The 25,165-nt window shown below is 36.6% G+C and overlaps 1 protein-coding gene across 1 annotated transcript in view; it reads left to right on the forward strand.

Moving 5' to 3' along the window:
• The first annotated feature begins 265 nt into the window (after positions 1–265).
• The window catches only part of ano3 (anoctamin 3), a 97,304-nt gene continuing 72,404 nt past the window's right edge, over positions 266–25,165 (forward strand). The window contains 1 exon segment of the mRNA XM_056452092.1: positions 266–493. Coding sequence (XP_056308067.1) covers positions 394–493 — 100 coding nt within the window. The 5' untranslated portion in view covers positions 266–393.

Genomic DNA, 25,165 nt, shown 5'->3' on the forward strand with positions numbered 1-25,165 from the left:
GTTGCCGCTCCAAACGCAGATGCTCAGGCTTTGATTGAAGATTACCAAAACAAACTTTTATTTTCTCCGAAGCTTAACTTGATTATAAAATGTATAACAATGCAAAATAAACATCGCAAATTTAGATTTCATGGAGACTTTAATCGCTGAGCAGAGCTGAGAATAAACAGCCTCTCTGACGCATGTGTAGTGCGCGTGTCCAACAATTAAACGAGCGCAAGGACGCGCGTTCCGCGAGCAAACGCGCCTCAAACGCGTCGAGCTCCTCAACGGTGTCGGTACGTCCTCTTCGCGCCCGTCACCATGACTACAGCCCCGGCCGTTGGCGCGCGCGGGTAGACCGGAGCGGGGCTGCGGAGGAGAAACAGCGGCGCCATCGCTCCGCGCTTCCCCATGTCTCCTGCCTTCATCTTCTGCTGGACGCCTGGATCTCTGTCGGGAATCATCATGGTGCATCACTCCGGGTCCATACAGTCCTTCAAGCAGCAGAAGGGTCAGTGTGTGTGAGTGCGTGTGTGTTTCTCATCTGCTCAACTTCACCGTCAAGTCTTTGGCGCATTTCAGACTGGAATATCGTGTCGTTTTTATTAATCCATCACTACTGTTATATGGATACTGGCGATGATTTGGATGTCTGTGGCGCAGGAGAAGTTTTCAGTGCTTTTAAATGTAGCCTGTGCTTGTTTAATGTCATTGTCGTGAAGAAATGATGGGGTTTCTGACATTATTTGGTGTCAATAGAGTAATGAGATCGCAGAGGAGTTTCTGTGTAAGATCTCAATGAGGAAACTGGAATTGCTGTATATTTTAATAGTCGATCTTGATTAGGGATATCCCTCTAATTATATATATATATATATATATATATATATATATATATATATATATATATATATATATATATATATATATATATATATATATATATATATATATAATTACATAGATTCTTATTATATTCGTTGTTTCTATCTATCTATCTATCTATCTATCTATCTATCTATCTGTCTGTTCATATCACTATATATAATTAGCAGATATAAAAGCTTGATTGGAACTAATATGCTGGATTTAATTTTTCTTTTAATATAGATGTAATTATATTTTATGTAGCTACAATTATATTTACTAGGTTGATATTTTATGTAATTATACTATATTTACTTGGTTGATATTTTATTTAATTATACTATATTTACTTGGTTGATATTTTATTTAATTATACTATATTTACTTGGTTGAAATTTTATTTAATTATACTATATTTACTTGGTTGATATTTTATTTAATTACCCTTATATTTACTTAGTTGATATTAAATTATGTTACAGTAGCCTACTTTTAATTTGATTTTTTTATTTGGTTATTATTATTATTATTATTATTATTATTATTATTATTATTATTGTTGTTGTTTATTTATATATTTTTTGTAATTACTAGAGCCTATACAGTTCTGTTTTTTTTTTTCTTATTTGTTACCAGATTTAATTTATTTATAATTGCTAGATGACTATATATAATTACTAGGTTTCAAAATAAGATTAAAACTAATGTCACTAATCTGGATTTTGTTTAATCAAGTAGTTTTAATTATTTATTTTTTATGTTTTATTTCATGCATGCATGCTTTTATGACCACTATATATGATTTTAATATTTTTAAAAAGCTTATTTTCTGAATTTTGTTTTATGACCACTATATAATTGCCAAGTTAGAGATAAGATTAAACCCAGTGTTACTGATCTGGATTTTATTTAATTAATCAGTTTTTATACTTTATTTTATGCATGTATGATTTTTATTCTATGACCACTATATACTCACCGGCCACTTTATTAGGTACACGTGTCCAACTGCTTGTTAACACAAATTTCTAATCAGCCAATCACATGGCAGCAGCTCAATGCATTTAGACATGTAGACATGGTCAAGACGATCATAAAACACGAATCATCTCAGACTGGTTTCTTGAACATGACTGTACTTAAATGGCCTCCACAGTCACCAGAACTCAATCCAATAGAGCAGTTTTGGGATGTGGTGGAATGGGAGAATATTTCCAGTACTTTGTTGAATCTATGCCATGAAGGATTAACACAGTTCTGAAGGCAAAAGGGGGTCCAAGGTGTACCTAATAAAGGGGCCGGTGAGTATATATGATTAAGATATTTAAAAAAAAAAAAAAAAAAAAGAAAGAAGCTTTTTTTTCTGAATTTTATTTTATGACCACTATATAATTACTAGGTTTCAAATAAGATTAAAACTAATGTCACTAATTTAGATTTTATATTTTTTTTATTTATTTTTATTTAATTAGGTTTTATATTTCTTATGCATCAATGATTATATGACCACTATATATGATTACAAGATAAAAAAAATCTTATTACTTTTGTGAATCTTTTTTATTTTATGACCACAATTACTAAGTTTAGAAATAAGATTAAAACTAATGTTACTGTTCTGGATTTTATTTTTTGTTTTATTATTATTATTATTATTATTATTATTATTTTAATTTTTTTTTTTTGTAATTACCATATTTAATATTAAGGCCATTTTTTCTCCCCTCTAAAATATGATTTAAATTTGTATTTATTATTATTATTATTATTATTATTATTATTATTATATTTTTTATTAAATAATGTCAGCTGTAATGCATCTCCCCTGGACGTAGTTTTGTGTGCATTGCTCAGAATAAAGAATTAGTTACTGTAGCTCTGGACTCTGCTTTCTCTGGTCAAAAACACTTTGCATTGATCTTCCTTCAGTGTGTTTAATGAGGTCGCCGCTCGCTTTAACTGTGTGGAGAATCACTGCAGATCTGATTTCACTCACAGAAGAAACAGACAGTTTTGCAGATTTAAGAAACGTGATGAGGCGGACAGCAGTTCTCTCGTGACATTTAAGGGTTAGTTCACCCAAAAATGAGCCTTTCCTGTTGATTTACTCTCCAACAACATGCTGACATGTGTGCAAGGCCAAAAAACACTGTCATTGTCTTAAAATCTGCATTTATTTTTAGCGAATTATCTCAGCGACTCCCATATGAATCGTTCAGCCATTCATTTGATACCAAACCCCTCAGCGCGAAGCTAATCTGCGCTGATTGGACCGAAGACCCAGTCTGTTGCGATTGGTCGACTGCATTCAGCACGAGACAGAGAGAAAATCCCACCACGGCTATGAAATAGCAGCCAGAGAGAATGCGAGAGCCCAATGCAGGAATGCATTAAAGCCATACAGTTAAACACCAGCATATTACTCTACTCTTAACCCTAATAACAACGACACACATTCAGTATTAATCCACACAGTGGCAAAAGTTGAACTATTTTGAAAATTAACCGCGCGTGTGAGGAACATCTGATGGTGGCCATAGTAAAGGCAAAGAGCAGAGGATCAGGAGTTCAGAAACGCACTTAAAATCGGTAAAGGAAGAGGCACTCGTCATGTTTTTAATGTGGTTTTGGATGCAATCTGTGAAATAGCCCTATACACATTTAACCTGAGAGATGCAGTACAAGCACTGGTCTATAATAGATACGTGATTACAACTTATAACACACAATTAAACACATATTTTGCTAACTACACTAAACGAGGCAACAATTTTAATGAAACTTGCATGTTATGATCCGGAGGAAGAAGAAACTGGTCCATATGAACTGTAAAAGTTACTGATAAAGTCCCTGTCAAAGTCACTACTGCTTCTTCAAAAGCAAACGGCCGACGAATCCCGCCTTTCAGTATAGGTTATTGGAACAAACACAGCACAAGATTGGCTATACTGTGGTGTTGTGAAAATGAACTTTAACCCTTGATTCCCCACAGCCGAATCTCCATCTGTCAGTGATCGTCATCTTCGCATCATGATCAGTCCCGTGGTCCCCTGCGCCTCCGCTAGGGTGTGGAGGGAAAGCGTGTTCATATTTGGTGATGTTACCTTATCGACGTCAATGCGATCAAACAAAAGATCCGAACGCAACTCGATTCGTTTATTCGACTCGGAGTCGACTATTCCGCTAAAGAATCAATAGTTTTAAACATGCTGCACTTTTAGATTTAAACCCCAGCTGGATGTTTTCATTCACTTAGAGCTGTGTTACACACTGCGTAGAAGGTCATTTTCAATAACCCATAATAGGGGCTCTTTAAATTACATCTAATTTATTCAGATGTATTTACGTTTGTCAGTGTTTTTTGGGATAGGCTATTTAGGCTGCTTTCACACTAGCACTTTTGGTCCGCACACGGGTTCGTTTGACCTCAGAGTACAGTACGTTTAGCTAGTGTCAACGTGTCTTCTGAACTCTGGTGCGCACCCATGAACCGTACCAGAGTGCACTTGAAAGAGGGGGTACGGTTCACGCGAGCTCTGGTCTGGTTCACTTCTGGTATGAATGCAATCGAACCAAATAACGGACGTGAACCGCCAACAGTACAACGAACTATTGTTTTCATAACAGTCATTCGTAACACGTACTGTAACTTACTTTGGTGACAAACGAGACAGAGCCAGGGCAAACACAGTGATGATATCTGCTTGTCTCCTCCAAAAACTGCTTCTGCAGACATCGCGTGACATTGTTTGCGGCAGATGGACGCGAGTCGCTTTCTGTATGTCCAAAACCAAAAGATTCAGTAAAAGCAGAACGACCACGATGTGCGTACGTCTTTCCATTTTGGCGCTTTGCTTTCGTGTCCGTCACCTAACAACAGCAGCTTGATGTCGCGTCCCGGGGTTCAGAAGGAAAAAAGATGGTATGAACACAAACCAACCGAGAAGGTGGCAAAGGGGGACTATCGAACTTGAATTGAAGCTGATTAGCTATGTCGGCTTACTTTAGGACAAACTATGCAAACAATGCATCTAATTTGACAATACTTTCATGCAATATGTAGAAACAAACACCTATTTATTGAAAAAACGGGGTCTTCTCCATGTCTTGTGAACTCTTACGGTGTCTATTGTGCTCTAAATCTACCAATCAAGTCTTAATTAGGACCCCCAAACCCCCCTGTAATTCGCACCCTGCTTTACTCTTTGTTCAGATCAAATGTGTTTGGGTGATGTTAGATAAAGTAATACAGACAGATATGGTTACGGTTATCTGGATGAGGTCAGTGTAAACACAAGCGCATCTCGATAAAATGTCATTACTGATATTACAGCATGCTTTTACAGAGAGCGAGCTGAAGACAGCTGGAATGCCTTTTAGCTGTAGTGTGGTGGATCGCTGGCCCTCTGCAGCACTTTAGCTTGGAGGAAATAAACCCATTCAGAAAACTGTCTGCAACGAGAGAGACTAGATTAAATATCGCGGCATTCTCAGATATTTTGGACACACTTTTTACATAAGGAATCTAGTATGATGATGATAATGATCGAAAAAGTCTCTGTATATATATATATATATATATATATATATATATATATATATATATATAATATATATATATATATATATATATATATATATATATATATATATATATATATATATATATATATTTATTTATTTTAATTCATTATTAATTTATTTGTTTGTTTGTTGTTGTTATTATTATTATTATTATTATTATTATTATTATTATTATTATTATTATTATTAACTTATTTGAATTATTTAATTATTATTTAATTATTTTAATATTTAATAAAAGTAAAAGCAAGCCTAATATTGTTTCTGAAATTTTTATTCATAAAAATTTTGATCAATATAAAACTTCAAGATAAAAACACAGAAAAGTACCAGCAAAAGTACTTTATTTGCAGATAATGCAAGAAATGATTTAACCAAATATAAATATATTTTTTACATTTATTAAAATGGATTATGTGTTTGATATTTATTCTTATTATTGATATTAATAATATAAATAATAATTATTTAATTTATTGTAATTAATGATTAGATTTATTATCACTGTATATAATTACTGTTTAAAGCAGAGTTATTGCAGTTCTGGTTATATTTTATATATTAAAATATTTATTAATTTATTAAAATAATAAATTTATATTATTACTGTACTGTACTGTACTATTTTATTATTTTGTTTCATTGTTTTCCTCAATATTATTTTATTGTTTTGTTTGTTTGCCTTTTACCTTTTAATTTGATTTCTAAACATAAAATCAAGTTTAAAATTACTGTTATATTTCTGGAATTAAGTTTTTGTTATTATTATTATTATTATTATTATTATTATTATTATTATTAATATTATTATTATTATTATTATTATTAATAATAATAATAATAATAATAATAATAATAATTGATTTGATTTATTCAAACTATTTATTATGTTTTTTGACCACTATAAATACTAGTTAAAACAGGGTTGTTATTATTATTACAGTTCTGGTTATTTTATTTTATTCATAGATTCTGATATTACTGTAGTGTACTGATCTAATATTTTGTTTTGTTTTATTCTTTTAATTAAAATTTTATTCTTTTAATAATAAAATTTAATTTTATTCTTTTAATTAAAATTTTTAATTTAAATTTCTTTTAACCTTTAATTTATTTACTAAGCATAAAATCAAGTTTAAAAAGTACCGTTATGTTTCTGAAATTAAATAATATATTTTTCATTCCTTTAATTTTAAAACAGTGTATAAAATGTCTAAATAAATAACAATTTTTATTAACACTACTAATATAACTAGATATAAAAGCAAGATTAATCCAAATGCCGTGCAGTAAATAGTAGATTTAAGTAGGTAACTCACTCCATTGCTTTTCTACAGGTTTTCTGATAGCTGAAAAGGGCTTTTAGCAGAGCTCTGCAGAGATGGTGACTAAACTGATCTGCATTATTAATAAGCTCTGTCATCTCTGGATATGAAGTGATTTGAATGACAATGTAATGGCATTTCTTACACATACCAATAGTCCAAACTCAGACAATTCTAAATCCATCGCATTGTTTTGGTCAATTTCATGCGCTGCCACAGTAATTACACATTTCCCCTTTAAGCCTAATGACAGTGCTGTGTATTTATAGTGTCACTTTACATCCTCACGACTCGCAGAGACTCTGTCGCGGTCATTAGCTATCGATCTAAAAGCGGATATACAGATTATTGCCGGCGTTGAAGCCCTTTAATGACCCGCAGTTAATTATTTAGGACTCTTGCGGCGTGTCAGGACACAGGCGCGGATATTGAAAGCTTTCTTCAGGTGTTTGGAGTAAAAAATGCTCTTGTGTGCGGTTGTGTTTATTACAATAAGCCGTCTTTAAGCGAATTCCTGTACATTGTCTTTCCACGGTGGCTCACAATCTCTGAATGTCTCTACAACCTAAACTTTTATTTCATATTAACAGGCTGTGATGGTCTTTACTTTCCTGTTGTGATGTACTGAAACATACTGAGACTTGATTTTGTCTCAGGAGTTGAATGTGATTGTTTTGGTGGATCTCGTATGGGTTTTGAACCAACAATCTACCTGTATACAGCTAGACTATATAGAGTTTATATGTATTAATAATCACAGCTGTGGGGAAATCGATTCTGCATAGATTCTGATCTTATCAAAATGCGCCGCTGTTCTCTCTTGAATTGATCCGGAGCTTAGATTTTAACAGCAGACAGCGCTCTAGGCTAGTTTTTAACTGCAGATGGCCCGCTAGGCTAGTGTTTAACAGCAGATGGCACTTTAGTCTTGTTTTTAACAGCAAATGGCGCTCTAGGCTAGTTTTTAACAGCAGATGGCGCTCTAGGCTAGTTTTTAACAGCAGATGACCCGCTAGGCTAGTTTTTAACAGCAGACATCACTCAATAGGTTAGTTTTTAACAGCAGACGATGGTCTAGGCTAGTTTATAACAGCAGACGGTGCTCTGGGCTAGTTTATAACAGTAGATGGCGCTCTGGGCTAGTTTATAACAGTAGATGGTGCTCTGGGCTAGTTTATAACAGCAGATGGCGCTCTGGGCTAGTTTATAACAGCAGATGGCGCTCTGGGCTAGTTTATAACAGTAGATGGCACTCTGAGCTAGTTTATAATGGTATATGCCACTCTGGGCTAGTTTGCAACAGTAGATGGTTAGTTTTAAGAGCAGATGGTGCTCTAGGCTAGTTTTTACCAGCAGATGGTGCTCTAGGCTAGTGTTTAACACCATAGGGTGCTCTTGGCTAATTATTAATAGCAGACCGTTATCTAGACTAGTTTTTACAGCAGATGGTGTTCTAGGCAATTGTTTTAACAACAGATGGCGCTCTAGGCTAGTTTTTAACAAAAAGCAACACCACAGGCTACTTTTTAACAGCAGATGGCGCTCTAGGCTAGTTTTAACAGCAGATGCTGCTCTAGGCAATTGTTTTAACAACAGATGGCGCTCTAGGCTAGTTTTCAACAAAAGGTGACACCATAGGCTATTTTTTTAACAGTAGATGGCCCTTATATGCTAGTTTTTAACACTAGATGGCGCTCTAGGCTAGTAATTAATAGCAGACGGCATCTAGGCTAGTTTTTAACACTTGATGGCACTCGAGGCTAGTTTTTAAAATCAGATGGCGCTCTCGGCTAGTTATTAATAGCAGACGGCCTCTAGGCTAGTTTTTAACACTTGATGGCACTCAAGGCTAGTTTTTAACATCAGATGGCGCTCTAGACTAGTTATTGATAGGAAACGGTGCTCTAGGCTAGTTTATAACAGCAGACGTCGCTCTATAGGCTAGTTTTTAACAGTAGATGGTGCTCTAGGCTAGTTTTTTACACCAGATGGCGCTCTGGGCTAGTTATTAATATCATACGGCCTCTAGGCTTGTGTTTACAGCACACTGCGCACTGTAGGCTAGTTTTTAAAAGCAGACTGCGCTCTAGGCCATTTTTTAGCAACAGATGGCGCTCTTGACGAGTGTTTAACAAAAGGCAACACAATAGGCTAGTTTTTAACAGCAGATGGCGCTCTAGGCTATAGTTTTCAACTGATACATCTACAGAAGAGACAAGCTTTAAACAGGAACGTTATTGAAACTCTTTGGCCATCTTGAGTGAAATGCTAATGGTCTAATCCGATTTAATGATTCATGCTAAGCTAAGCTAAGTGCTGGAAGCCAGACACAAAATTTGTTGAACTGTTAAACTCTACGCAAATTAGCTGATTTTAAAAGAAAGGTGGAGTGTTTGGACTTCCTTTTAAGAAAGTTTCCTTGTTTGAGCACCTCCAGCAAACCACTTTTGCTCTGTGTAAACCGAAGTTGCCCTCAGCAGGGATCTTCACTACATCAAAGAGCAGGCCTGAAGCTTTCACTGATGTCTGAATAAAATAAACCCCAGCTATCCACTGACCCCCGAACCTCTGCGGTCTCCGAGTGCTCAAAGAAACACAACCACAGCAGACAATCGTCAGTCCACCTCTCTCGTGTTTATCTTTTTGGAGGCTTCCTCCAGCTGAGATGTTCGACACATCTGTCCAACAGTTTGCTCGAGCAGCGCATCGCCCTTGATGTAAGAGTGATGTGTGGAGACTGCAGCGGAGAGGAGAGTTGCGCAGGAGAAAGAAACAGGAAGGTGAGCGATCAGATGTGATGGGAATAGAGAGAGAGAGTCTTTGATGTTCAGGCCTCTTCTAGAAGAGTGGATTTATATTCAGCCATGTCCACATCAAAGTGTGTTTGGCCACAGACTCCTTCACCAGCATAGCTCAGCACATTACTGCAGGATAATGCATTTTGACTGATGCGCTCCAGGCTAAGCATTGCGTTTTTATGTTGATAATGGATATTACGCTGATTAAGGCTCTCATAATGCATAATTATTGAGAAAAATCTGCAGTTTAGCGTTTAATTGTGAAAGCGTGAGATGGATTCTGGGTTAATTATAATGGGAAGATGTGTGACAGACTGCTGGGAATGCACAGAAAATTCAGTGGACTTGAAAATCATGTTAGGTTCATATTACATCGATTTTTAGGTTATGTTTGCACATCAACAATGTGGTAATGTATATTTGTGAGTTTTCATAAACACAATTTTGTTGCTTTTTAGGGCTGTACGATATTGCAATTTATATATTTCAATAAGAATATACACTCACCGGCCACTTTATTAGGTACTGGTAATGAGTTGGACCCCCCTTTGCCTTCAGAACTGCCTTAATCCTTCAAGTCATAGATTCAACGAGCTACAGGAAGTATACTTCAGAGATTTTGCTCCATATTAACATGATAGCATCACACAGTTGCTGCAGATTTGTCGGCTGCACATCCATTATGCCAATCTCCAGATCCATCACATCCCAAAGGTGCTCTATTGGATTGAGATCTGGTGACGGTGGAGGCCATTTGAGTACTGTGAACTCATTGTCATGTTCTTGTGTTCATCCTATTTTGAGGTACTAAAAAAGACAGCTGAAAGCAGGTCTAAAGTCCAAATATCTTTACAAATGAAAAAGAATTAAAAGATTAAAATATTACAAAAATGATTCCTTTCTACATACATATAAAAACCACATTTTTTATGTCTCTTTTGAGTTTATTTATGACAATTTGCTTTTGTTAAATGTTCTTATTATTATCAGTATTATTTATTATATTCATATTTATATTTGTTTTATTAAAAACAGGTTTAGATTTGCCCACCTGTCAGTGTTTAGACCATAAGGGGCATAGCATGTGTGTTTGGATATAACTCAGTGTTTTGACCACACTTCATCATTATTGTTCATTTATTCCTTTGCTGGAAATTAGAACTGAATTTAGAAATAGTTTTGACACAAATCTTTGTGCTTAACAGAGGAAATTAATTATGTAGGCTAATGGATGCCTTCAGTGGAGTGAGTACAACACCGTTTCCTTATCCACGAAAGAGAGAAAGAGAAAGCGAAAGTAAAGAGGCTGAATGGAAGAGGCTCGTTCTTTATCCTCGCGCTGCAGATGCTCTGTTTAACTGTTTTCTCTCTAGCGTTCAGTTTTTACACTTACAAAGTCGCCATGTAAATAGCGAATGGCGTAACGCAACTGACTCTTAAAAAAGAAAGGGGAGATGAGACTCTGATTGGTTTATTCTCAAAACACACCTATAACTCGTTAAGAAAATAAGCTCAACCCTGTTAGACCAGGCGCCGCAGCGCAGAGCGTATTTTTCTGTCCTTAAAATAGCAAAAGTGGATTCAGACATGCCCTAAATGGTTTTGCGCCTGCTTTTTAGACTTTGCACCTAGATCATTAAAATAGAACCCTAAGAAAGATTATTTGTATGTCTACAATGTAGACTGTATAGTGATATTTAACATTTGTTTGTTGTTATTCTGCCTGCTAGACTCCCGGAAAGCCATCAGATTCAGTGCATTTCATTTGCATCTTTGCTCCACTGTATTTGTCAGCGCTGGTGATTTGGTTTATTTAAAATCAATCAATTTAAAATTATGAATTATTTCCAAATAGAGCTGAATGTATACTCAATATCTCAATATGTATCGCAGAAAACTAAAATATCGCAATGTCAGTTTTTTCCAATATCATGCAGCTTTAATATTGTGCAGCCCTAATGCCTTTTAATAAAGTGAACCAGGCCCAGATGAATAATAATGGTTCATAACAATGCAAATGATCGACAGGTCTAAAAAATACTGCTAGTTTCCTAATGGACTGATAATAAAACATTCATCCTGATTCCAGAATGTTGCACAGCATTGAACCACTCATATTGAAACTGGCAATTTCAGTCAACTGTTGCTATATTTAGGTGCTCATTTATATATGCTGTGAATATGAGCCAGCTTGTAGCATCTCTGAGTTGCATTAAATCTGGTGAAAGCTGGAAACACTGGGATCCGACAAATAAATATTCAAACAGTTCACAGATGACCAATGAGGACGAGAGGAACATGACCAACCTGTGCCACGTAATCATTTCACAAGTCAAAAATAGCTACTGTTCTGTCATCTTCACGCTGTTGAGGGCTCGGCGGAGCGTCCAAATCAAATCCAACCTGCACAATAACGAAAAAGCAATAAACTGAATGTGCCTCAGTGGTGCTGATCATTTGTATGCCTCAATGGTGAATATGAGCAATAAAACCATCAGAGTCCTCTTTGGAAACAAAGATTGGAAGCCATAACGCATAATGAGACCATGGCTGGCCATCTACACAGCCAACCCAGACTTTTGTAAATGGGGTTTGGAGTGAAAGTGTTGGAAAATAATATTGGCTTATTTCCAATGCTACCATACAGTATAGTACAGTACTGTGAGGGGTAACCCTGATCAGGCTTGCGCTTCCACTGCCAGTGTATACCAGAGAAATCAATGGCAGTCAACTCCAATATACTTTTAGTTTTGTTTTAAAATTCACAGTTTAATCCTGATACTATTCCCCCTTGGTCTGTCTCAGTCAGATATCACATTAAGGAAGAAAAGACCATTACAAGTAATGAAACTACTCCATTTGGCCACAATAACAGAGTGGACATACAACTTCTAGATGAGTTGTATGGAGCCAGATCAGTCTCAAAAATAAAGCATTTATGAAATATGTCATATGTGCACAGCACAGAGTATAAATAACACAATTCTTAAATTCAAAACACAATTCATGAATATACAAATCCACTTTGTAATTTAAAACACAACGCATAAATATACAAATCCACTTTGTAATTTAAAACACAACGCATAAATATGCAAATCCAATTTATGAATCCAAAACACAATCCATAAATGCATAAAATCAAAACAGAGTTTAAATTACAGTGCATCTGGAAAGTGTTGATAGGTCTTCACTTTCCCCACATTTGTTTATGTTACAGCCTTATTCCAAAATGGATTAAATTCATTTATTTCCTCAACATTCTACACACAATCCCCCACAATGAGAATGTGAGAAAAGAGTTTTTGAAATTGTTGCAAATTTATTACAAATAAAAAAGCTGATAAATCACATGTACATCAGTATTCACAGCCTTTGCTCAATACTTTGTTGATGCACCTTTGGCAGCGATTACCGCCTCAAGTCTTTTTGAATATGATGCCACAAGCTTGGCACACTTGTCTTTAGGAATTTTTGCCCGTTCCTCTTTGCAGAACCTTTCAAGCTCTATCAGGTTGGATGGGAAGCAACGGTGTACAGCCATTTTCAGATCTCTCCAAAGTTGTTCAATAGGATTTAGGTCTGGGCTCTGGCTGGGCCACTCAATGACTTTCACAGAGTTGTTGTGAAGCCACTCCATTGATAGTCATTGTCCTGCTAGAAGATGAACATACGTTTCTGTAACCTTCCCCAGCCTTGTGCTTTGAGACACTATAGTCTCGGAGGTCTACAGACAATTCCTTTGTCTTCATGCTTGGTTTGTGCTTTGACATGCACTGTCAACCCTGGGACCTTATATAGACAGGTGTTGCCTTTTTTAAAATAACGTCCAATCAGCTGAATTGACCACAGGTGAACTCCAATGAAGCTGCTGAAACATCTCAAGAACGATCAGTGGAAACAGAATGTACCTGAGCTCAATTTAGAGCTCCATGCCAAAGGCTGTGAATACTGATGTACATGTGACTTTTCAGCTTTTTCATTTTTAATAAATTTGCAACAATTTAAAAAACTCTTTTTTCACATTGTCATTATGGGGGATTGTGTGTAGAATGTTGAGGAAATAAATGAATTCAATCCATTTTGGAATAAGGCTGTAACATAAAACCAATGTGGAAAAATTGAAGTGTGCACAAATCAAATTAGTAATTTAATACACAAATCCAATTCGTAAATTCAGAACACAATTCATAAATAGGCAAATCCAATTATGAATTCAAAACAGAATTTATATATAACAAATTCTATTAGTAATTCCATATACAGTTCATATATACGCAAATACAAATCGTAAATTGAAAACACAATCCAAAAATGCACAATTCAATTCATAAATTCAATACACAACTCATAAATCTACAAATCCAATTCGTAGTTCAATAAACACACAAATCCAGTTAATTTGGGGGACATATTTATGCCCTTGTGAATTCACTAGTATTGGAGTTTTTGAGACTGATCTGGCTCCATATTAAATTGCATCCAGAACTGTGTCGTCTACAGTTCGTGGACGTGCGTTTCTGGCTGTGTGATATTGGCGTTCGATCTTTTGCAGCACAAACAGATTGGCCAGACACGAGGACTTCCTGAGCCACGGGCAAACCTCCAATAAAATGCTGAGATGGTGGGAGGATGATGTACAAACAGCTCTGCTTTTGGTGATTGTTGCATGCGCGCTCATGCATTTAAACTAACGGCGTGATATAATGCACAGCACAGGTGAGGTTTTAAATAGGTTTTCTGGGTCTCTAAAAACAGAGGGCCCAGTTTGTGCCTTCTCCACAGGGGAGCTGCGCGTTTTTTCTGTGTCAAAGTGTGTGTGTGTGTTTGTGTGTGTGTTGCACGATATCCCAAGCGCCACAGACTTGCCACCTGTCACATTGCATAACGCACAGATGGAGACGAAAATTATACTCCCAGACATCCAGACACTGATAGATTGATTATTTAAACAACCTGCGACCTTTGGTTAATGATTTGGCAGGCGCTTTTCTGAATAAATAAAGATATCTGGCTATGGAAAATATTAGGAGAGCGCATTAAAATCGACTATTAGTTATGTGTTTGAGTAAAGTGAAACTATTCATTTTCTGTCAATCTAAGAGTGTAACTACAGAAGTGTCAAGCTTTAAATAGGTATGCTATTAATTGATTTATTTATTTTATTTTTTATATTTTTACAAGATGCTAATGGTCTAATCTGATTCAATGATCTATGCTAAGCTAAGCTAAAAGTGCTCCTGCCAGACCTGGAAATCATCAAAAACACACACAAAAAACTCACTCTATGGAAGTACAGATGTTACTACTTCAATGTGTTCCTTATGGCGCCATTCATACCGCGGCGACAGCGGTACTTGGTGCGCCAGCAGCTTTTGACCGCTGGGTGGCAGTTTAACCACAGATATTCAGCTTTGCCTTTCCACAACACTAAACAGACTTTTCTGTGCGTACCTTATGTGATCAGATGTGTTCAATTAAAATATAATTTTGATTTAGTTTTCTTAGTAATAAACATGATCTTACCAGGGCTTAAAGTATTCCGGCACAATGCCGGATCTCCGGCGTGCGGCCGTGAGAGAAAAAAAAAAATAGAGCTTGCACATGCGGTTTAGTTGGGGATGCTCAAAATAACCGATTAAGCAATAACCGAAAGGGCACGTTTGTAACCGATGAATGGTATCAGTTAAACGATTAAAATATGCTTTATACATTTTTAAAGTTTGGCTGCAGACGGGGCATCTGTTAAATGGTTTACTGACTGCAGCCAGTGTTTTACGCTCTGCTTATGCTCGCTCAGCGCCAATCTGGAAACATTTTGGATTCGTGGCGAACGAGAAAGGCGAATCAATAATTAGGATGAAGCTATTTGTTGGGCTTGCTTAGAAAAATAAGTGTTAAATGGACAAACACGTCGAACCTCCAGAGCTGCGGTCATGTCACCCAGCCCATGGAATGCGGAGCCAGCTCCGGTGTCATCTACTGAACGCAAATGCCCAGCTAGTCCAGCCAGGTATGGCAGAGAGGCCTTTTCAAAAATGGCCAAATACAAAAGAGAAACTGATAAATAGTAGACGTTGATGAGAAATGGAGCAGCATATTTGGTAGTTGAGAACGCGCCGCTCCGCGATGTAGAGCTGGTTTCCGAGAAATGCAGGCGGCGGAGCAAGATACCCTCTTTGCCACAGTATCTGCATGCGCCACAGGCACACGTCTCAGTGCTGCTGGAAACATTGTAATCTCAAATAAGTCTCCGCTTAAACCGAACAAAGTCAACATGTTAGTTTTTCTGGCAAAGAATTTAAAATATGAATAGAAAACAAAAGGCGGAGAGACGCAGTTTTTTTTTTCAACATCTGACTTATGTTGTTACAAGCCTAGGCTAATATTTTTGTTCTTCGTTACTATTTATATTATTATTGATTAGTATTTGTGAAGTTTCTAAAATGTAATGTTTACTGTTTCAAGCAGTTAAAGTTATTTCTATTTAACTAGCCTTCATTATTATAGGCTGTATTGTGTTGTTTTATCAACGAAAGTTAAACAACAAACATGTTCGTTTGTACGGATATTTAGCATAATACTTTGGTCTTTTTTGATTTCTTATTTTTTACATGAAATGTAAATTAACTTAGGTAGGCTACTTGGGTACAGGGGCGTAATTTGTTGGTAGTATACCGAGGAATGCTTAGACAGTGAATATTGTCATCATTATTTAAAAAATTATAAATAAATAAATAAATAAATAAATAAATAAATAAATAAACCTTACGGAAAGGATGAAATAAAGGAAAAGCATGCTGTTAATCATTCTTCATAATCTGATTCGTAGCTATACATGCAATAAACTTATATTGCGCCGACAAGAACAAGCTCTAAAAGGTAAAGTCTAAAGCCAGAGGAGTTATTGATATTAATGTTAGTTGTTAATATGATCGTAAACACTGCGTTGTATAATTAACGCCGTCATTGTGTCGTGTCTGCGATTTTTTTTTTCTCGTTGAAGAACAGAAAATTCATGTTATCGCCGTCTTCCCAGCCAGGTTTTTCAACATCTGACTTATGTTGTTACAAGCCTAGGCTAATATTTTTGTTCTACGTTACTATTTATATTATTATTGATTAGTATTTGTGAAGTTTCTAAAATGTAACGTTTACTGTTTCAAGCAGTTAAAGTTATTTCTATTTAACTAGCCTACATTATTATAGGCTGTATTGTGTTGTTTTATCAACGAAAGTTAAACAACAGACATGTTCGTTTGTACGGATATTTAGCATAATACTTTGGTCTTTTTTGATTTCTTATTTTTTACATGAAATGTAAATTAACTTAGGTAGGCTACTTGGGTACAGGGGCGTAATTTGTTGGTAGTATACCGAGGAATGCTTAGATAGTGAATATTGTCATCATTATTTAAAAAAATTATAAATAAATAAATAAATAAAACACCTTAGGGAAAGGATGAAATAAAGGATAAGCATGCTGTTAATCATTCTTCATAATCTGATTCGTAGCTATACATGCAATAAACTTATATTGCGCCGACAAGAACAAGCTCTAAAAGGTAAAGTCTAAAGCCAGAGGAGTTATTGATATTAATGTTAGTTGTTAATATGATCGTAAACACTGCGTTGTATAATTAACGCCGTCATTGTGTCGTGTATGCGATTTTTTTTTTCTCGTTGAAGAACAGAAAATTCATGTTATCGCCGTCTTCCCAGCCAGGTTTTCATGCACAGTTTCCGTTTTTGTTTCTTCTCAAACAATAAAGTTTCGCTATAGCAGGCCCGGCGGCAGGATATCATAAATGAGGGCGCAAGGGCGATGTTTTTATATGGCGTGCTAAAATTGAAAAATGAAATTTACATGAAGAGCTTTATTAGTGAAAAGCTGCCGAGCGCAACGAAATGGGCTATAAGCTATATTTGCTCTTATGTGCTGAAATACTTAACACTTTCCTTAAGACCACAGAATAATATGCAACATCTAAATGTCATATAGCCAATAAGGAAAAATTAACATGTTTCAGGTCTCTCCAGTGCATTTGGGCTGAATATTTGACTGTGTCTTACCGGATGTCTCCAGTAACTCTATAAACATAGAGGCACAAGCAGACTGTAGAATTCATTCATTAATTCTTTCTTTTATTTATTTATTGTCAACCAAATATATATATAAATTAATATGTGTGTGTGTGTGTGTGTGTGTGTGTGTGTGTGTGTGTGTGTGTGTGTGTGTGTGTGTGTGTGTGTGTGTGTGTGTGTGTGATTGCAGCAGACTGAAGAAGTTGTGCATTGGGTGGGTGGCATCTGCTGTTATGCAGAGGGCTCTACGGGTAAGACGTGTGCTGTAAATGTCCTGAAGGGAGGGGAGAGAGACACCAACGATCTTCTCAGCTGTTCTCACTATGCATTGAAGTGTTTTCCTGCAGAAAATCCAAGGTTCCATACCACACAGTGATGCAGCTGGTCAGGATGCTCTCAATAGTGCCTCTGTAGAAGGTGTACATGATTGGGGCTGGTGCTCTTGCTCTTTTGAGTGGCAGCCTGTTTGAACATATCCCAGTCTGTGGTATTGAAGCAGTCTTGTAAAGCCTCTGAAGAACCTTCTGGCCACACTTGTATCTCCTTGCAAACCGGTTTGGTGACTTTAACTATCGGTCTGTAAGCAGGCATTAGCATGACAGTTAAGTGGTCCACCAAGGTGGAGGAGGGGGAAGGCTTTGTAAGCTCCTCTCTGTGTGGTGTAAACACAAAAGCGCAACAGTCCTTTACAGTCCTATGTGATGAACGAAGTAGACGGATGTAGTCCAGTTTGTTGTCTAGCGAGCGTACGTTCGCTAGAATGATGGAGGGGATTGCGGGTTTGTGGGGGTTAGCCGCTAGCCTTGTTCGGATACCCCCGCGCTTACCCCTCTTCTGCTTCCTCTCGCGCCGCTTGAAGCGCCTCCATTGTGGGCGAGGTGGTGAGGTGGGGGTCGGAGGATGGGTACGCATCCGGAGCAAGCCGAAATCTTGCAGCTCATCAGTGTCCGCGGAGTTTAACTTGTGAAGTTTGTTTCTACCGATGTCGAGCAGAAATGTTCGACTATATGCGCGCTTAAGGACAGATAAACGTGACGTTGACGCACAATAACACGGCGACGTACAAGACGAGGAACACAAAAACACATTAATAACATGTTAATAAATAATACCAAGTTTTAACACATCTGCTACATTCCAGTGGAGCCTCCGTTGCGCTCTACCACAGCTGGCAAAACTTTCTGAAGGTGGTTTAAGCACCAAATAAGTGTTTTAAATTATGTTAGTCTCCTTATTTCTTTCCGTTTTATTTTAAATATTATAAATGTTTAAAGTTTTAGGTAAAGACGTCAAAATATGCCCACACATGCAAGCTAAACTAGATCATATCTGAGTCATCATGCTTTATTACCCAACCAAAATCAGCGAGGAAAAAATAAATGTTTTAAATTAAATTATATTTAAATGTTAAATTAAATAAAAAAATGAATTAAAAATTTAAATGCCATTTAAAAATAGTTGCTAAAATTAATGTGTTACTTACTTACATTTTTAGGCATTAGCCAAACAGAAAGCCTGTCTACGGTAAATAAATAGCCTACCTTTTTCTTTTATAACACTGTAAACATAACTTCGCAGGTCGATCATCTTCAAACGCAAAAGGCATTTTTAAGTGTCCTAACTTGACTGCTGCTGTAGTATGGGATGTTTTTTTACATAACTTTAAACGTGTGCTTTAGCTATGTCAAAATGAAAGCAAATTTTTTAAGGGCTCTGCGTTTTGTCAATTGTATAGCTTTAATAATAATAATAATAATAATAATAATGGATATAACAAATTATAATATTATAGTATAGACATTTTTACTAGGCTACTTTAATATTAATCCCTAACTGAAAAACGAATGTGAAAATGACTGGCAGCTGTGCTAAAATTAATATAATGGCAAATTTCTTCTGCGTTTTTTCCCTTTATAGCTCAATAGTTTTATTCAAAGAATATAGTTCTCTCTTCAACTTTCAGGTTTGAGGTGGGGGAAGAAATGGCAGCGGCATCTGTGTGTAAAGATTATTACCTTATATTTATTTTATTATTATTATTTATTTATTCATTCATTCATTCGTCATTCATTTTCTTTTTGGCTTAGTCCCTTTATTAGTCTGTAATTGCCACAGCGGAATGAACCGTCAACTTATCCAGCATATGTTTTACGCAGAGGATGCCAGGAGGGCCAGCTGGGGCTTCGGGACGGAGTGAAAGGAGAGGCAGGACTTTGCCCCGAGTCTGGGAAAGATGGCTTGCCGTCATTAGTTTTCCGATGGCACACGATGGCACACGAGTTACATGCGCCAAACACATGAACAAATAAATTAATAAATAAGGGAAAGAAAACATCTAGCCTTACAGGCTGAGTTCTTTTTGATTATAATCGCCGTTAAGTTTCCGTTTTAAATGTAAGGCTGTTGCAAAAAATAATAAAATTGCTTAAAATAATACAATTTTAATTTATAAGTAACTTTGCTGCGTCCCCCTTGATGTTTCAATAACGCATAATAATCTATACACCAAATTAAAGACACTTAAATAGACATGATTTCGGCCTCACTGATGCCCATTAACTCCTGACAGACAAGCTTTTGGTTATGAGAAGGGGGAAGTGTTTTTCACAAACATGAATACACAAAATCCAAAACTCCTATAGGACGGATGGCGTAACAAAACCTATGCGTTTAAAAACGAAACCGCATTAAATATGGGGCCTTATGAAAATGAATGTTTCTATCTTTTGAACGGTGACGGCATAATATCATGGAATTACTTTCAATAGCAAAATAAAAAACATCTCAAGGAAGAACGGACAAAAGAAAGTTTCACTTCTATCACTCTTTAAAAGTTTTGGTTTGGTTCATTGTAAATGCTCAGTCTCGTTATGAGCTGATCTTCATTTCTCTGTGTTGGTGGAATAAAGCAGGCAAGTCAGCCGCACCAATTTATAAGCAGACAGAGCAGGATTCTCATGATGACCACCGGCGCAATTCCGCTCTTTGTTATGAGCCGTAGTTTCAGTGTAAACTTAGTAAAGGTGAGTTTCTTTGGCGATGATGTGTACAGTGTTAGATTTTATATTTAGCGGACATTTGCGCTGAACACGCGGTGAATGCAACGCATCAAGATTCGGGCACCTTCTCCGAAAACACTCGATTGATCTCAGCTGGCGGATCAACATTTACCTCATGTTATGATCGCTGTCATCTGCGCCATTATTATTATTATAACTTTAGGGGAGGTTTGCAAACCTGTGCACTTTTCACTCTTCAGTCGTTTGTATTTCCTGCAGTAACAAAAGCTCCCTGTTCATTATATTCAGACACACAAATGCTCCCAAATATATTATAAGGGGGCATAGATTAAATTTCGGGCGCACATGCGACCAAAATGGTTGCAATTTCGAGCCCTGTAGTATAAGGACATGTATTCAGACCACAACTGAACGTTTGAAGAAAATTGAATGCCTTATTATTTAGAATTAGCTATTATTGATGTAAATGCAGCCGTTCAAGGTGCATAATTGATTTATTACGGTACTGACAGTATTAGAAAATCCATGTCGTGGCGCAATGTCACACCGGTGATGACTATGACACCGGTGTACCGCCCACCCCTACTACCTGTTATTTAAAATATCTATATTACGCTCCAAGCATTCGCCAAAAAGAAAATATTTCTAAGTAAAAACACAGAACATAGCTGAATAGAGTGTTGTCTGCTTTAGAGGATGGGTTAGTAATTATATTATAACTGGTTATGTTCAGGTCAATGAAATAATACCTTTAATAAATAAAATATGTTCGTAAGAACGTGGTGGGCCAGTGATTCCGTCGCTGTCATCAGTGGTTTAATGAGCTCAGGAGAATTCTGCTTTGCATTTTTCTATGCATTACTAACATCACTAAACCAGACATTTGTTTTATAAGTTAACCAAATATTCGCAGAGATTCAGCAGTTTTTTTTTCTGACGCGTTTGCCAGTCATGCCAGTCAGTGAAAAAAAAGTAACCGTGGCCCTGTTTGCAGGTATTAATATTCGTTTTTTCGTCAATCTGATGCAATTTTTATTATTTATACAGGACGTTAAAATGCAATTAAAAGTTTCAAATCAATTAAACTCAATTTATAAAAAGGCTAGCCTATTTTATGCATTAAATATAACTAATTTCCTTTATTTCTGATTAGACCATGCATTTTAGACTATTTTACAATTGTAATATGTGCATATGCTTTTTTTTTAAATAACATTCGTTTAACAAATATTTTAGCACATCGAAAGTAATTAAATGACCTGTTTTTTTTTTATTAAAACCTTTATGCAAAAGGATCAGAGGATAAATTATCGTAGGATAAACGTATCTTATGGAAAAACACCAATTGACGGCTCTGCTTTCGGTTTTAAAAGAATCAAGCAGCTTTAAAAAATGTAATTTGCTGAAGAGAAATGACAGGAAAAAAAGAAAGAAAAAGATTAAATATATAGTGACTGTTAAAAGAACATTTCTCTTTAATATATTCTTTCGACTCCGAAACATCAGCTAAGATTATGATGAATGACGGAGTTTCTCTATTGCCTGCTTCAGCAGTTGTCCCGGTCCCGCTGGTTATGAACGAGGAGGCGGAGAGAATGCGCTGTTTAGTTTCGGCTTGATATATTTAAATAAAAACTAACACCGAACTGCTTTAACGCTCAAAAAGTTAAACTAAAATGCACAATTCTTGTTGGTTGCACCCGCAGGATGCACAATGAACCAAACGCGGCATTATTTTAATTCTATATTCGTGAAGAATGAGCCATGAGATTGAGATTTTTGAAGGTGCTCTCTAGCGGCAAAGTTCCTGGCAGAGTAGCGAGTGAAAAAATGTGCATAAAGAAATTGGACAAGAGGAATAACATTTTAAATTATATAACAATCATCGTATTCTTTCTAATCCTCGCCCAGTTTTAATACAAGTTGTGTTTTTTTAATATTTGTGGCTGGGAAGTTTATTAAGAATATATTTATAATTATATATAATTAAATAAATACATAATTATATATATATATATATATATATATATATATATATATATATATATATATATATATATATATATATAGAGAGAGAGAGAGAGAGAGAGAGAGAGAGAGAGAGAGAGAGCTGCTGTAAAGGCTATTTCTTTCCGTTCGCATCCCGTCCCTTTGCGCCCCCTGGCGGCTTTTTCACAAACTGCGGTCTTACACTAAAAACAGAGCAGCATTTATTTCAAACGGCGGCGGTATAAGCCACGGCGGTAATAGCCACTTTGAACTCTCACCTACTGTAAAAGCCAGACTGGTGAAAATTAAATGTGGTAATTCAGCCTGATCTCACGCGAAAACGTAAGTATTTTACGTTTTGACAGTTTAGTGGCTAATTTTTACGAATTCGTATGAGTTCAGTCGTACGAAATGGTACGATTTTAAAAAGGAGGCGTGGCACCTAACCCCGCCCCTAAAACAAACCGTCATTGGAGGATGAGCAAATCGTACTAAATTGTACGAATTAGATCGTACGAATTAGCCACTAAAAAAAAAGTTACGAATTGGCGTGAGATTGTGTTGGTTAATCCCACAATAATTCACTTATTCTGCGAATACAGAGTGTTTCTCAACACAGAAATTCTTAATTGCTCAGACCCTCTTCAGTGTCCAGACTCTTCTGATGGTCCCGTAAACACAGGGGTGTATTTTCCCCCCCGTCCCGCTCCGCCTCTGCTCTATAAAAAGCTTGTGTTTGTGGGGCAGATGTGAATGTGAGCGCTGAGGGGAAGCAGAGATGAATTATGCAAAGATCTGAGATGCAGAAGACTGTTGGAAACCCACTGACCTGATTTCCTGCAGCTCCAGCGCGCTTTTACTTTTCGCTAAATACCCTCTTTGTGCTTTCAGATGTCTTTCATTTTCTCTTATTTCTGTGGTTACAGTAGAATCAGATCAAATCAGGCTATTCTGGCTCTTAAACCTGGCTCTACATGCAGAAAATCAGCAATAATCCTGAAACATGTTTTCAATTCACTCACATGTCTATTATATACATGTTAATAGCTTGTCTGAGACTACTGTATCATGTAGATTTCATTATTTTCAGGACCATTTCTCATTTTTAGGTAACATTTGATTACTTTTCATAATCAAACTGTTTAAACCATTAAAAGAGTTGACACTTTCTACCATTTTGGTTGAATTCTACCAAAAATGAAGTGTTAAAAATGAAAATAGTAGTTATAGAAACAAACATATAAAGCATATGAGTACTTCTAAAGTGTGTCTGGTGCATTAAGATAGCACGAGTGTGTCCTACGGGTGGTTTGTCAAGCCCACTCACCTGCATGGAGCACACTCACACAGTTATGCAATGCATTGAGTGTTTGCTTTACGAAAAAGATGGGTCTTTAATCTAGTTTTGAACTGCGAGAGTGTGTCTGAGCCTCGGACATTATCAGGAAGGCTATTCCAGAGTTTAGGAGCCATAAATGAGAAGGCTCGACCTCCTTTAGTGGACTTTGCTATTCTAGGTACTACCAGAAGCCCTGGGTTTTGAGCTCTCAAAGAGCGAGTTGGATTGTAGTGAGAGAAGGTTGGTTAGATAAACAGGAGCTAGATTATTTAAAGCTTTATATGTAAGAAGCAATATTTTAAAACTTAACGAAACTTAACAGGCAGCCAGTGTAAGGAGGATAAAATTGGGGTGATGTGATCATATTTTCTAGACCTGGTAAGAACTCTGGCAGCTGCATTTTGTACTAGCTGAAGTTTGTTAATAGAGGATGCTGGGCAACCAGCGGACAGAGCATTACAGTAATCCAGCCTAGAGGTCATAAAAGCATGAACTAGCCTCTCTGCATCTGAGATGGATAGCATACTTAGTAACTTGGTGATATTTCTCAGATGGTACAAGATTTAGGCCCAATGAGTAATCTGTTTTGACTGAGTTTAAGTGAAGAAAATAGTTGGTTATCCAGTCTTTAACATCTTTAACACACTCATTTAACACACTCATTAACAGTTCAGACGTCTCATCGGACACAACATGGATTTATTTTTATAGCTAAAATTACAAATAAGACAGAAAATGTTTCAAAAATGGGGCGTCACGGTGGCGCAGTAGGTAGCACTGCAAAAAGGTCGTCGGTTTGAGCCCAGGCTGGGCCAGTTGGCATTTCTGTGTGGAGTTTGCATGCTCTCCCCGTGTTGGCGTGGCGTTAGTTTCCCCCACAGACTAAAAACATACGCTATAGGGGAATTGGGTAAGCTAAATTGTCTGTAGTGTATGTGTGTGTGTGTGTGTGTGTGGATGTTTCCCAGTGATGGGTTGCAGCTGGAAGGGCATCCACTGCGTAAAATGTATGCTGGATAAGTTGGCGGTTCATTCCGCTGTGGCGACCCCTGATTAATAAAGGGACTAAGCTGAAAAGAAAATGAATGAGTGAATTAAGTAACCATGATAATAAGCTACACACACACACACACACACACACAGATCTGCAGGAAAACGCTGGCTTGTGTGTATAAA

This window comes from Danio aesculapii, chromosome 25 (assembly GCF_903798145.1).
Source record: "Danio aesculapii chromosome 25, fDanAes4.1, whole genome shotgun sequence".
NCBI lineage: Eukaryota > Metazoa > Chordata > Actinopteri > Cypriniformes > Danionidae > Danio > Danio aesculapii.